At 39.8% G+C, this 14,528-nt stretch overlaps 1 protein-coding gene across 2 annotated transcripts in view; it reads right to left on the bottom strand.

Moving 5' to 3' along the window:
- COLQ (collagen like tail subunit of asymmetric acetylcholinesterase) overlaps positions 1–14,528 on the bottom strand; it is a 37,763-nt gene that overhangs the window by 12,097 nt on the left and 11,138 nt on the right. The window contains exons 3-11 of one of the 2 annotated variants that reach the window (XM_052693871.1): positions 13,115–13,219; positions 10,480–10,524; positions 9,766–9,792; positions 8,101–8,172; positions 5,951–6,013; positions 4,920–4,946; positions 4,237–4,281; positions 3,457–3,492; positions 2,725–2,805 (exon numbers count right to left, since the gene is read on the bottom strand). In XM_052693871.1, coding sequence (XP_052549831.1) covers positions 2,725–2,805; positions 3,457–3,492; positions 4,237–4,281; positions 4,920–4,946; positions 5,951–6,013; positions 8,101–8,172; positions 9,766–9,792; positions 10,480–10,524; positions 13,115–13,219 — 501 coding nt within the window. The remainder of the gene's footprint in view (positions 1–2,724; positions 2,806–3,456; positions 3,493–4,236; positions 4,282–4,919; positions 4,947–5,950; positions 6,014–8,100; positions 8,173–9,765; positions 9,793–10,479; positions 10,525–13,114; positions 13,220–14,528) is intronic. The other variant, XM_052693872.1, reaches the window with a different exon arrangement.

The raw sequence follows: 14,528 nt of genomic DNA on the forward strand, positions 1-14,528 counted from the left end.
AAACAAAAATGTGCTGTGCTATACTCCTTTCAATAGCAATGAGATTAATTCCTTCGACAGAGTGATTTTGAGTTAATGTTCATTCAAGGACAGATGATGGGCAGTTGTATAGCTAATTTCAGAGTAATGAAGCATACATAGTAATATATGCCAAAATAATTTGTTGTTACAGAATATCCCGCATCCCACGAATACATCTGAATGTCTCTTGCACCATTTCAACAGAGGAAGGTTATTTTTTTTTTTTATGGCCCATAAAAAACTAATTGAATATTTGCTTTGTTTAATTCTATTAGATAAACTCTGTGCCATTAAAATATTCCAGGATTTATGTGAATGTCAGCAACGTTGATCACTAATTGCTTCTTACATCACGCAACAACAATACAGAAAACTGGCAGACCAAGACTTTGAAACCCTCAAAGAAAACATTGGGAAATCTTATTCCCCACACTGTAAGAATCTAGCAGAGAAATCCAGTGCTATTCTGACATATTCTGCTGCTTGAAATTTAGCTGAACTCTGTGACTCCTGTTTTGGAGGAATGCCTGCTTAATGCTCTCTTGCTTAGCATAGGTAGACTGAAGAACTTGTGACCATACCATTCAAAAAGTTGATATTTACAGTCCTCTCCCTTTTTTCCCAAGTAATCTTGACTCAAAGTTTAAGTCATTCCTCCTTCACAAAGGAAATCCTAAACTTGCTCCTCAGGAGTCAACTCTCAAGTCACGGAGCTTTGAGTGTTATGAACTGTTTGGGGACAGTGAGGCTGTGATGGCTTGTGGCTCCCAACTCTTGGCTACCATTTAGGAAGAACTTGCCCCAGAGGCACAGCAGAATTGAAGAAGTGAATGCGATCATCAAGACGTATCTCAAAATGGAAGTGGAAATGACACCTTCCTAATTTAGCTGCTTTCATCTGGAGATGTCAGCTGGATCAAGAGACAGGAAATGGCTCCATGTTGATGGAAAACATCAGCTGAACAAACAGCCAGATAACTACAGCACTTAAAGGCAGCAGTCAGATCTACACAGCCTTAAAATGCCACCTGCAGTTTTGCATTTTGTTTTTTAAAGTTTTTTTGTGGTTTTATTGTACTTTTTTTTTAAGAGGAGAAAGGAAATAAATAGTTCATTAATTACAGAAGGAGAAGCCCTGTTTTTCTGCAGAAGATCAATGCTGATATTGCTTTCAAGGTGACAGATAGGGGTTGTATAACCAAGCCTCCATGAATCCCTACTTCAGTCAAGACTACATTTCTTTCAGTCACACTGATTGCTGCCCTGACCCACGACATCCTATGTGACTGCTTTTTGATCCACACATTGTGTAATGTGACAAAATGTCTAAGATCACGTATAAAGTCCTCTTGGAAAAAAGGGACACTGCACTGTTTTCCTGTTGATCTGCAGGCACTCTGTCTTTTCTCTGCCTTATGCTACAGAACAATATTCTGTGCACATCCCTTGTGTGAGGAAGAGATGAGCACAGTTTACATTGCACAGACTTAGACTGCACATATCTTCTTTATGTGATGACTTAGCACCCAACATCCAATTTTTATTTTTCCCCACATTGAGTTTTCTTTCTCTTCAGATATAAGCTGACAACATTAGACCAACAGCAAAGCAAGCTTGTGCCTCTGTCTGCAATGCTGGGCATAACCAGACTGCAAATAAAACCACAGCATCTACAAGCTCCAGTATCTGAGCAGATACATGTTAAAAACAGCGTCAATACAGCAGGAGTCCGTTCCCTGCCCTGTCAGAGGAAAGAAAATAGACTCCACAGATGGCAGTTCAGAGCAGTAAAGGGACTACTCTCCTTGGCATCAGGTTGGACTTTGTGTCTACTCTCCCCTTTCCTCCACAATGTCACTGCCTCTAATAAATATACAAGGAAAGATGAAATTCAAGAGGTTTATCTGGTGACTTGAATAGGCAGCTATCACTAACACTATTACCCTCTTGGAAAATGCAGTGTTGGAGAAGCCAACACACAATTCCCAATCCTTACAATTAATCTGAAAGTTTAAAAAAATCAGTTCAGCCAACACAATTATTTTGATCCCCAAATAAGGAGCATGTGCAACCATTTCATCTCTAAGACACTTTCATAAAATATTACTGCCCCTTACTGTCAGTGCATGTCTTCCTGAACAGACCCCTGGCATGCTGTACTACAGTGAGAAGTATCACATAAATATCCTTGTCTAACAATTAAATATTGTTCTAGTATTAAATGAGAGAAAAAGGGGTGCTGCAGTGCTTTGATTCATTGCACTCTTTCAGACATCTTCAAAGCCTTGCAGCTCTGCAAGATGGTCTGTGTCACCAGCACCAAGCCTGGTCAAAGCCTCATAGAACTAAATGGGATGCAGTGGACAGAACAAATCCAGTTTGTCCCACTCTCCAGTTATCAGATGGGATTCAGAGTGTAGCTCTGTGATTTTTAGGATTCAAAGGGTCTACTCTTTAGGTTCAAGGTATGCTTTGATTATATTCAGTGAGCTAGTTATCAAACTAGGCAAAAAGCTACTTGAGCTATGCTGCACAGCAAGGGATTTGAGCATGGAAGACAAGACTTGGACATGCATGTGAGATGCTACAGTCCTGCCAGTGGGACCAAGAGCAAGGCGCCCACACAAACCACACAGTCACACCCCACCATCATACACACACTGAGAAATGCAGGGAACTGAAAGGGAAACACCAAGGGCCTACTTGTTTGCCTCGTTTTCCAGGTCTTCCTATAGGTCCTCTGTGTCCTGGTGCTCCAGATTGTCCCTTTGGGCCCATCTCTCCCTTGGTGGGTGAGGAGGGAAAGAAAAAGAACATAAGTAGAGCATACTTGCCTTCTATGGCACAGCAGATGGCTGATGTTTTTGTTCATGCAATTCTTGCAATTATGTTGACATCATGTTTTTCTTGGAAATTCACAACATATTTTAAAACAAGAGTAAGGCCAAAAACATCTATTTTATCAAAATTTCCTTGAAAGATTCCTCTTTAAAGAGGAAGCTGAATGGGAGACCAGAAATATTCTAAAAGGGAGGTGAAGACCAGCAAAACTCTCCAATATCATGTTTGCTGTTAAGACGCACATTTGGAATTGCAGGATTAGAAAAATAAGTGAAAAATAAAACCCAAACAAACAATTAGGCTGCTCATGAATATATATCATGTGCCTGACTATGTTAAATAGAAAGAAAATTGTGACTAAACCTACATTCTGTGAAGAAAAAGAGAAAAAAAAGAGAAAAAACAAGCAGATAAATCTTGGGTTTTCTCCTAAAGGAAAAAAAAAAAAAAAGAATTTGATCACATCTAAGAAGTGCTCATCATTGAGTCAAGCAAGACCTGCAATGCCTTATGCCTTCCAGAATGTCTCCAAAGCCATTTATTGACTGTATGCCAGCACTTATTGCAATTCCCCAATATATTGTGCCCACTTACTTTCTGTCCCAGCATTCCGGGGGAGCCTGTTTCTCCCTGCAAAGTGAAAAGAGAAAAATCATCAAAATAATCGGAGTGATCTTTGACAAAGCAGCACCAATTTAGGCCTTTAAGGAAAAATTAACAATGCCATGTACTGGTATCAGTTAAAAACAAACAAATAAACCTACAATGTGATTCATCAGTAGCAGTGACAGTAGAATTATTAGAATTGTTCTGGATTTACAAGATTTTTCTATAAAGATCCTTGTATAATAACATTGATCCTTTGTTTGATCCTCCACAGCCTGCTTCTTCTTGGCCAAAACCATACCAGCTGTGCTTCTGTCCGCAGCCACTTGGACAATGCCCACAGTTTATCTTTGGGAATGGCAATTCTCCGTTTACACCAAAAGGAATTTGCTTTTCTTTTCTTTGTTAAAGACCTCCCAACCCACAAATACGACTTCCTTTTTTTTCCCCCCCTCTTTTCATTTTTCTTTTTCTCTTTTCTTTTTCTTTTCCTTCTTTTTCTCTTTTTTCTTTTTCCTTACACTAATACCATCTCACAAGCTAAAAACATTTGTCAAGCCATCACTGTTCTGTCCTATACAAGTCAGGAGTGCCACTTGCCTTGGGGTAGGTGGGGTACATGGACACAGAGGACCACATAATGTGGGACCACTGCCTTCTTACCGTCCCAGGAACATGCTTCCATGTCACCCCTCTCTTTTGCTATTAGAAAGACCTCAGTGTTAACGCGCTCATTCAGCTAAAACTCACAGCCATCTGGAAAAGTACCTGGTCTCCTTTGACTCCTTTGTCACCCCTGTCCCCTCTGGAACCCTGGTGAGAGATAACAGGGTAGCAACAGCATAATTACTATCATTTCATGAGGAAATGAAAAACATTTATCCTATGTGAGGCATTATTTGTCATGGCGCACAATGCAGTAGTATCTTCAGGTGAGGTGCACAGTAGATAACCTAAAATGTTCCCTTATTACCTTCACTGACATTACAGTAGGATTAAGAGTCAGACTAGTAGAAAAAGGCACTTATTCTCCTCAGATAATTACTTTAAATATGGGCTTCCTTTGATGCAGTACTTGAGACTTAATTGTTTCCCGAATTATCTTCATTGAAACTCAGACCCCACTGAATGACAAAAATAAGTCTCTGCATCAAAGAATATGTAGCCTAAATAAACCCAATTAACAATTAAGGATCATTATACCCATGCTAGAGATGGGGAAACTGTAGTGGGGCTCGTTGTAGTAACTTGTTCACAAGAAAACGGGGTGTAAGACTCATTTCTTCAGCATCTCACCCCAAGTCACAAGTACACCTTTCGCACTGCATCTTTGCATTTCTTAACGAGACCTTCAGCCATCACTCCATCAAAATTCGACTTTATTTTTAGTTACTGGTTTTAGACAACTGTTCCCAATTGCAAATTACACGTTATTCTATTGTTACACTGACCTTTTCTCCTCTAGTTCCTGGAAAACCCTAAAGGGAATGACAGATATTTTAATGCTTCTCACTTTCAAGATTACCAAAGAAGCAAATTCATACCTTGCAGATTTCAAGTGAAGAAATGAAGCACAAGTAATTAATTGCATCTACTTGTAACAGCAAAATTATATTTATAGCTTATGGAAGTGCACTGAAAATAATTATGAAATAAGAATTAAAGGCAAGACAAATCAGCCCAAAAGCTATGGTGAAAAAGCCAGTTAAAGCCAGCCGATTCAATATTGCTTTTAAAACTAAAACAAGGGAAATCAAATGTAACTGAAAGTGAATGAAATTACAATTAATAATCTAAATTAATTTTAGAAATAATCTTCTTCTTTTCTTTCTCCCTGGAGAACATCCTTAAATTACATTTAAGCCCTCATCTGAGTGAAGATTACTATAAAGCTGAGTTTCCCTTTAAGAAAAATACAGCAAATTAGCTGTGCCCAGCTGTTCTTTCCATTGCTTCATCTGACTAATCTACATACATAATTTTCATCAAGTTCCTTAAAGCATTGTGGCATACATTTTGTTAAAGCAGAAGCCATGTTATAGAAAATGATGTGCAGATAACAGACCCTCTGGACCAAACTGAGCTTACTATCCAAATGTCAACACATACACATAGCTTTAGTAGAAGATACAAACGTTCTCCAGTCTTCTGAGATGGGTGAAAACCATTGCAGGTATGAGTTAATGGTGGAGGTATACTGAAGAACTCCAGTATTCCAGTGGGATAGTTACATATTTGCTTTGCTTTTAAAATAAATTTTCGCATTATGCAGTAACTTGCACCAGAGCATTTTTATGAAAAGCCAAAAATGCAGCCAAGCCCAACCAAAAAACATAGCCTTGCTTGAAGGAGAACTTGCACCTCTAGCTGTATTTAAAAAGCTATGTCTTGATAAATGCTTTCCAGCAAATTTATGAGGGAAGCAGCTGTCAGCAGAGCGTTAGAAACCAACGTCTGAAAATGCAGCATTTGCTTAACAAACCTTGGAGCCCATTGGTCCTCTGGTACCTGGCAATCCCATCACACCCACATCTCCCTTTTCACCCTAAGGAGGTCAATAAAGAAAGTTACTGATTGTGGCTCTCTGCTGAAGTCATAGCTGAATGTCTGATTGATAGTTCAGTGTTCTGGGTTTTGTGACAAATACATGAGGCAAGTCTGACCTTCCTGTAACATAGTCAGAGTTCTTATTGCATTTGTGCTCTATCTGTGACCTCACGTATTCTCTTGTTCTCCTATTTTCTTGGGTGTGCAATTTGTGCTTCAGTTTTGGTAGATGCCATTAAGTGACATGAAAGCAAATAAGCAGCAGAAGTACATCCTTTTTCTACATCAAGTTGCACTGTTTCTCCCAAACATCACTTCTACTGAGTTGCAGAAAAGAAAGGTATTTTGTTGCAAGCCTTTATGGCTTGAAGAGGCATGATTACTTTTATCATCATTCCGAGATATAATGGGCTTTACAGTGGTTTAGATACAATAAATCATGTAAAGGCTTTACAATATCCTCTCTGGCTGCTGCCACTAATTATACCTAAGGGCAGACTCTGCAGACATGCAACAGCCCTACCAACAGAACACAGTTAACTCTCTTTCCCAGCACTAGAGAGGATTTTCATGTTGGCTGCTGCCTCAGCAGTTCAGAAAAGACCCGAAGAAACAAAGTAGAAGAAATACAGATTGGACAAGAGTGTGTCTGACAAAGAGGAAGTAGATCCAACCAAAGAAATAGAAGGCAGAGACGAGAACGTGGCTTAAAACAAAGCAAAACAGTTTGCAGGGTATTTACAGCAAGAATAAAGTGCAAAGAATGACTATAATGAAGATGGCTATCAGATTCTGGGAAGGTCAGAGATCAGAAGAAAAAGGAAAGAGAGATACGACCGAATATTACTCCTGAATGTGAGAAATGCTTCTGGAAGTGCAATGAAAAAAGCTATAGCAAAGAGGTATTAAAAACAAATTTAGACAGTCTTCAGAAATATAACTAGAGCTTATACTGAAAAAAAAAAAAAAAAAAGCAAAATGAATGAGTTTTGACTGCTCCACTCTCAGGACCGTGCGGAAAGTAGGTAGCAGTATCTTCCTTCTGCCCTCACTGCTCCCACTGTAGGAAATCTCCGCAGTGCTTTTGGGAGGACACCATTCCTTGTCTCTCAGTTCAAAGTGAACTTCAGCTCCTTTTTAGTACACTGGCTGAAAAGCACAGTTGCTTGCCTACACTCCCACATACTATGCAGAATATGATGCTCCTCATCTAACACAACCATAAGGAGCTTGAGGGTCTGCTTCCCAGGTATGGCTTGAATTCAGAAGTAGTTTACTGTTATTCCTGCAGCAGCAAAATGTATGGCATCGTGTCCTCTGAGATGGACTAGCAGCTATGATGGAGTGAATGAACAGTCAAAGATTCCCTCGAAAATGCAGTTTCAAAATAAGCATAATATGCCATCATTTTGCCTGATACGTCCTGGATAGATAAAAGCAGGTTATCTATCTCAAGTGTCCCAGCAGAAACCTTGTGTTTAGTAGCTCCACTGTAGATCTACATATCTGTGTTAGGTAAAACTCAGAGGACTGTTCTGCAGCTTGGTTTATAACAAATGGACTAATCACTCTGCAATAGTAAAGTGTGTCCTGCCATTACTACTGCTATTAGCTACAAAAACTCACTGGAATGAATGTCTGCTTGTATGGGAGTGAGGTCAAAGAACACATTATTAATACACGTGGTTTGTAATCCTTTTCCCCTGAAAATAGCCTGACATTTTCTCTTTATATTGTCAAAGTATATTCAAGCAAAGAGATCATCAAGAACAGTCATAAGAGACAATGGCCAGTTTTGAAACACTGATTCACGTGTTTGTGAAACAACAGTGGTTATCAGTGAGTCTTCATTAGACTTGATATTCAATTTACCTGCAACATGCTTTAAGTGCTACATGGGGTTAGGCTGATAGTGCAGTGTAAGGTTTTTGCAGAGCAGTGTAAGAAATCAGGCAAGCACTGAGTGTCCTCACACTGCTTCACCTCCCCATTCTCCAGCAGAGAGTGGTGTACAGGCTTCCTAAGCAGCCCTTGTGTTCAGATCATGAAGTTTAGTAGATTATCCTATATTAATTTCAGTCTTACCTTCAGTCCCACAGGTCCAGGCCATCCTATTGGTCCTGGCATCCCAGGGACACCCGGGGGACCTGGTCTACCCTTGAACGGAAAACATTGGTTACAACAATTCATGTAACATCATTCTACACACAGGTCTCCACTGCAGAAAGTAGATGTGGAAGGATATTGTATTTTCAGGAAAATATCTGCAAATGCTTCTTTACTATAAAAAAACGCTGTTTTATATTCATAATACTATTTGCATTACTGCCGGATGAAATGTGGACTCACAGAAGTATCAATTTATACTGATTCAAATAAGTAGATCAGCTACAGAGAAATCTACATTTAATCAAAATAACCACTAGAGGAAAAAAAAAAAAAAAAAGCCAGTATTACTAACTTTGACCTTACTCTCATTTAAAGCAAACAATATAGAACAAAAAAATGCATCACAAAGACCTCCAAGAAGTGCATTTTATAGTAAGAACAGACCCAAACCTTCAACTAAGATATTCCTCTTCTTATTCCTCCAATATTTTCATTCTGAGCACTCATACTCACATACAATTGCTCTTTATCACCTACTACATGATTTGCAATAATACAAGAAGTTATTTATCTCTTTTAACTACTGCCTGTAATTCACTCTTTGGTTAGCTCCTAAAATGCTGCAGATTAGTGCTATTCCACTGTTTATATCATTTGAAAATACAATCCTGGAAATCTGATCACAGCTTTGAAGCTAACAGAGACCTCCCTTGAGCCAGGCAGCTTTTAGCAGGAATTACACTGTTTTTATACTGTATTGGTAGCTTCTCCTTTGGGACCTATCAGTATTTGTCAGAAGTGGAAGTACACCACGGTTTGAGGTTTGCACTCTCTTGTAACTTGATGGGTGACTCTCTCTGAGACATTAATTTTGATGATTTTTATGCAGATAATATCTTTGCTTACTGTGGGATGTTTGAAATGCAGATAAATCTACAAATCTCTTTGTTTATATGTCTCCTATTTATTAGAATCATTGATCAGTAGCTGCCTTTGCTTATTATTAGAACAGTATCTCTTTTCCTAGTTAGTGACTACCCCCTGCATATCTCTGATTTCATCCTGCATTTCTGTCTTCTTTTAAAATTAATTACATTAAATGGAAGCACTTTTAGTAACTGAGATAACATATTCTGTTTCATCACATGTAGGGGCACATATTTTTGACAATGTATCACGGCTCATATGTCAACAAGCACAGGATTGTAGTCAGCATATTGCATCGGTGCCAAAGCTCTGGAAGTGTAATCATTAATATCCATTCCTCCATAGGGGCTGTTGGGTCCATCCCGGCCCTGCTTTCAAGAAGTAAAAAGTTTGACTTGGCTTTGTTGGTTTTGTTTATTTTTATCTTTTATGGTAGGTCCTATACTCTGCTTCCCTTATCCACAGAGAAGTAGTTCAGGTAATTTCCCGCTCTTGTTATTGTCTGGCTGCAGGTGGATGCTCTTATTAATGGAATTAACTGAATTAAACCAGCTGTGGCAGCTCTCCAGCCCTGCACCCAGAGCTCCCTGCCACCTCCTGGCTGCTGGAGCAACACAGGCAGGGTGAACTTCAATAATTGCCAATTTATATTCAGTGTTTGCCTGTGCATGTCAAGTGTTGGGCTGATGTCTGAGGCAGCACCTTCATCCATACCTTTCTTCCCGGCCTGCCAATCTCCCCCTGCCAGAAAAAGGAATGTGTTAGACATATCATACAGACCACAGAGGCTCTTTAGTCAATGCATTTATAAAGAGCATTGGGAATACCTCTGCATTCAGAACTTTTTTTCCAGAAGTAAAATGAGAAGAATTACTTTAATGAAGCTCCTAGGCTTTTCCTGCACTCTCAGCCCTGAATCTACAGCCACTTCCTTATCAAGAAAAGCAGGCAGTTGTGCCCAGTTTCAGGTAGGCATCATCATGGTACAAATGCTTTGCAAGTCTAAAGCCATTCATTAATATCTAAACTGCTTTTAACATGAGCTGGCCCACACAACCAATGCTGTGTGGGTGAGCTCTGTCCCTCATGTCTTCCCAGAGGAGGAGGTGTTTTAAGTACAGGGATTAGTAAGAGCACTGATTTGGCACACAAGCTGCTCTCTCACCCATAGTGTAGAGACAGATAGTTGTCATGAGAAGCCATAAAAAAATATTTTGAGACTGAAAGTCAATACTGGAAGATAAAGCCTTAAATTATAGCTTCAAATCCATCCATAGATTTACATTCAAATAAAGCAAATCCCAACATGTATTTATGTCCCATCATAGACTAAACAGACATGAAAAAAAGTACATGCAACACCCTCCCTTCAATTCTTTTCCTTGACTTCTCAAAACCACACCAAACTTCATAACAACAGGCACTTACTTTCTCCCCTTTTGGTCCCATTATACCAGGAATTCCTTGTGGACCCTAGGGAGAGAAACAAATGCTGTTATTGAGCTGTATCTGTGAGAAGGCACCACGGCGTTACCTTCCCTCAACCCACAGCCCAGTGGGTGTCAATGGGGAATGATGTAAACCCACAAGGTCAGGGTGTTGAATGTGATATTTGAACACTGTCTCTAAATGCCAGGTCTGTGTCATTTCTGAAGGCAACTGGAGAGTTGCACTGACATGGGAAGCGCAGGGGCATCTCCTAAACAAAGAAAATAGGAAGAAAAAGGACCTAAGGCATAGGAAAGATCGTAGAATCATAGAATATCCTTAGTTAGACGAAACCCACAGGGAAAACTGTGTCCAACTCCTAGCTCTACACAGGACCATCCAAAAATCAGATTCCATGAGTGAAAGTTTTGACCCAATATTTTTTGAAATCAGTCAGTGTGAGACCCTTACCACTGCCCTGGTGCTCAGACTCCCTCTGGTACACAACCTTTTTCTGATATCCAACCCTCCTGCTTAAACAAATCCTAAATTTCTAGTTAAACAGGAAACTTAGCTTTAATTTTTTTATTCTCCGTAGCCTCCTGCTGCTTGGTGTGCAGCCCAGATGTAAGCTGTTCAGAGGAAATACTTGTTTTCTGTGAGCAATTTAAAAAACCATGAATCTGTGTTTCCCATGTTGTGTGAAGCTGCCTTTCAAAGATAAACAACAGCAGCTTTTTGAACATCTTTTCTTACTTCCCTGAAATTATAACTGAATGAAGAGATGCGGCTTTGGGAAGCTGGACATAAATAATGGGCAAGGATGACATAATTTGAAACTCATGGTTAGAAAAGACAAAAAACGTCTTTGAAATAAAGACTGACCAAGCCTCACACATCTGTTTAAGCCACAAAACATTAAGATATTTCTCTCTCTCATGTGAGGCATATTCCCCTTTCAGAAGATTTCTTAACCCATGGAGACCTTGAATCCCAGCTCAGAAAAAAACAGCTTTGTTTCTGGAGTGCTTCAGTCAAGAGATCCCCTTTTGTTTCCGAATGACTAAGGGAAATCCCATGAGCCATGCTGAAAGGAGCATTATGTTCACCATACAAATTGCTCACTTTAGGCTTGGAGCCTCGCTGCCTTATACCATGCAAAACATGATGCAAATTGTACATGAGCAGGAGCAAACTGTATCCTCAAATGTAAATTACTCCAACTATTTTAGTCGGCAGAGTTATTTTAGGCTTTCAATAGTGTAAATCAGAATGTAGCTAATTATAGTCTGAATCAAAGTTTATCTACTTTTTTTTCATTTTATGCTAGGTTAAACATGGGAGGAATTATACACAGAGTCGCATCATTATAAAATTATTTATAAATTAATTCTCCTTATTATGACAAATTCACATATTTATAGCAGAAAGCAATCCAGAATTAATTCTTAGATTATTTTTAGCAACAGTAACATTTATTTTTCCATGACCATTGACACAAGTTTGTTGTCCAGAGGATTACTGGCTCTAACATTTTTCTAGAAAAAAAACCTCATACTTAAAAATTCCAAAGCGATCTTAAACCCATCCTACTGTCTGTGCTGTGATACAGTCTGTTGGCCTACTCCATTTAAAAACATTCTTGGAGGGATCACAGATAATTCATTTGTGAGGTTAATTATCGGTTGGATCTTGCAAAACAACAGAATGGATATTATGGTTCTTCCCGTTCAAATCAGAGATGGTACAAAGAGGTTTTTTTTTTCAAAAAGACAATCTGGTGAAGACTGAAAAACCAACAGCTTCTTCCACATGTGTTGCAGCTCTAGATGGTGGCCAGCCACACCACAGGGCTGCTCCATAACGCAGAGAAGACTTTTCTCAGCACTGGGCAACACAAACATTTGTTTTACCATCACTTCTCCATGTCTCCTAATTTACACGCTAAATGACTTTCCCTTATGTTTTATTCTATATTGGATGGTACAGACTGGAATGCAAAAGCAGGTGGGTGGCATTCTCCTCAATTTGTAGACTTTTACAGAAAACTCTCCCTTACATGTGGAACATTTTCTCAGTAGATTTCAGGCCTCCTGCCCTAACTGTACAAAGTGTAGAAAATGAAAGATCAAATGGGCTGCCCAGCAAGCCAGGGGCAAAGAACACACTGGATAAGCCTACATCTCCTGAGCCCCACCCAAAAGCCCTTCCTTGTCCCTAGCCTGCACTGTAGGCATTATCCTTTACAGGGAGGTACTCCACAAACCTTCAAGTTCATTGCACCTCAGTTCTGCAGGCTCTCTTCTCATGTAACGAGAGTCTAAAGCAAACAAATAAACCAGCAAAGATCCTCAGAGGTGATGGCACCTCTGGGGTTCTTCAGGGTTGCTACCCACTGTAAAACTCCATGAAAATGAAAGCTGAACTTCAAACTTGGAATATTCAGGACAGGGATGAGAACACAAGGTAAAAAACCAACACGATTTATGCATAGTCATGTCAAAATGAATTTAAGCCAGAGCTTGATATGCTTATTAGGCTATAAAAGGCATTTACAGAAAACGTTTAACAGCATTATAAGGACTTTGGAGCGAGTGAGAGAGTACTGTGGTTTGGTCACAAATGCATCACTCACCTGGGGGCCAGGAGGCCCTGCAGGGCAACGTGACTCAGGCAGAGAGAAGGCCTGTGTTGTCTGGAGCTCTTGACACAACTCCTTCATGTCCAGATCAAGCAGCCTCTACGTAAGATAAAATGTACGAGTGAGCACTTACAGAAAACACGGAAAAATACACAGCCACTACAGCCTGAAGAGCACTTATTCACTGCCTTAGGGAGAAGCCTGTGATTTGTCACGAGGTTATCTTCATGGATGCTTCAACATTATCACTTCAGCATGGTGTTCTGTCCTATGTTTCCTCCTCCTTTTCCAGGCGCGCTGCAGCTGGGCTATCGCATCCCCCCTGAGCCAGCGTGGGACCCAGGGCTATTCTTAGCCTTGACTCTGCTCCCTCCATCACGCTTCACAAGTGGCAACTCCTCTCCAAAAATAGCAGCTTTGCTCTAATAATACAGGCTGCACTCAGAAGGGATATGGGCAGTGTGAACTTCGTTCCAGTAGATATCAACCAGGCACTCATTCACTGCCAACCAGAGGCAGTTCCCTTGAAAACCAATAGATCTCTAATAATTTGACTTTAAAATTGGGCTTGCATGAGCAAACTGGTATGCTTATGTCCTACCAGAAAAGATACCTATCTCCCCTAGAAATAAAAGCAAGCACTGAGGCAGAAACACCGGGTTAATAAAGTTGCTCTACATCAACCAGGTGAAAAGCCATTTTCCAGAAAAATTCCAACCATAAACTTCAAAGTACAGAGTCCTCAATGAGAAATCACACAGCTCCCACTTTCCTAGTAACCACTTAATTTAATTTTTTTTTTTTTAATTTACGGGGAGATGGTGCCAGGAGTAATTTTATATTCAGATTACTTTCTGGAATATTTGGTTGTGGTCCCAAACTCATTCTCACTGAGGGGCCTGAAGCAATACACCATGTTTCCGAAGGGGATCTTTTCTCTGAGTCTTCTTCCGAGGAAACCATGGCACAGGCAGGAGAGGGTTAGGCAAGGGATGAGAAAAGGTTTTGGGTTGGGGAAATAATACACTGAGCTCAATCCCATTATCTTTGAAAGCAACAGGGGATTTTATGCTGTATTTTTCCTTGAATTAGTTCTCATCAGAAATTTTTCTGATCACTATATGTATATAGTGCTTGTGATAATTGCTATATTTGGATATGGTAAATGAAGAGTAGAATTAAGAAACAGGATTTACTAGTAGGTGGAAAAATTCATTATGTTGGGATGGCAAACATATTGGAGGTAACAGGTCCTGGCAATAAGTGCATGTGGTCAAACTGCTGTACCATATACCCACTGTATACCATGTGCTACTTATGTTAACGTGTATGGATGGATACATACCATATAAAGCAGGAATATCCATACATGTGTGAGTGAAAAATCCATACCAGCTACTCAAACACA

Source organism: Tympanuchus pallidicinctus, unplaced genomic scaffold (assembly GCF_026119805.1).
Source record: "Tympanuchus pallidicinctus isolate F22 unplaced genomic scaffold, pur_lepc_1.0 scaffold3, whole genome shotgun sequence".
Taxonomy (NCBI): Eukaryota; Metazoa; Chordata; class Aves; order Galliformes; family Phasianidae; genus Tympanuchus; species Tympanuchus pallidicinctus.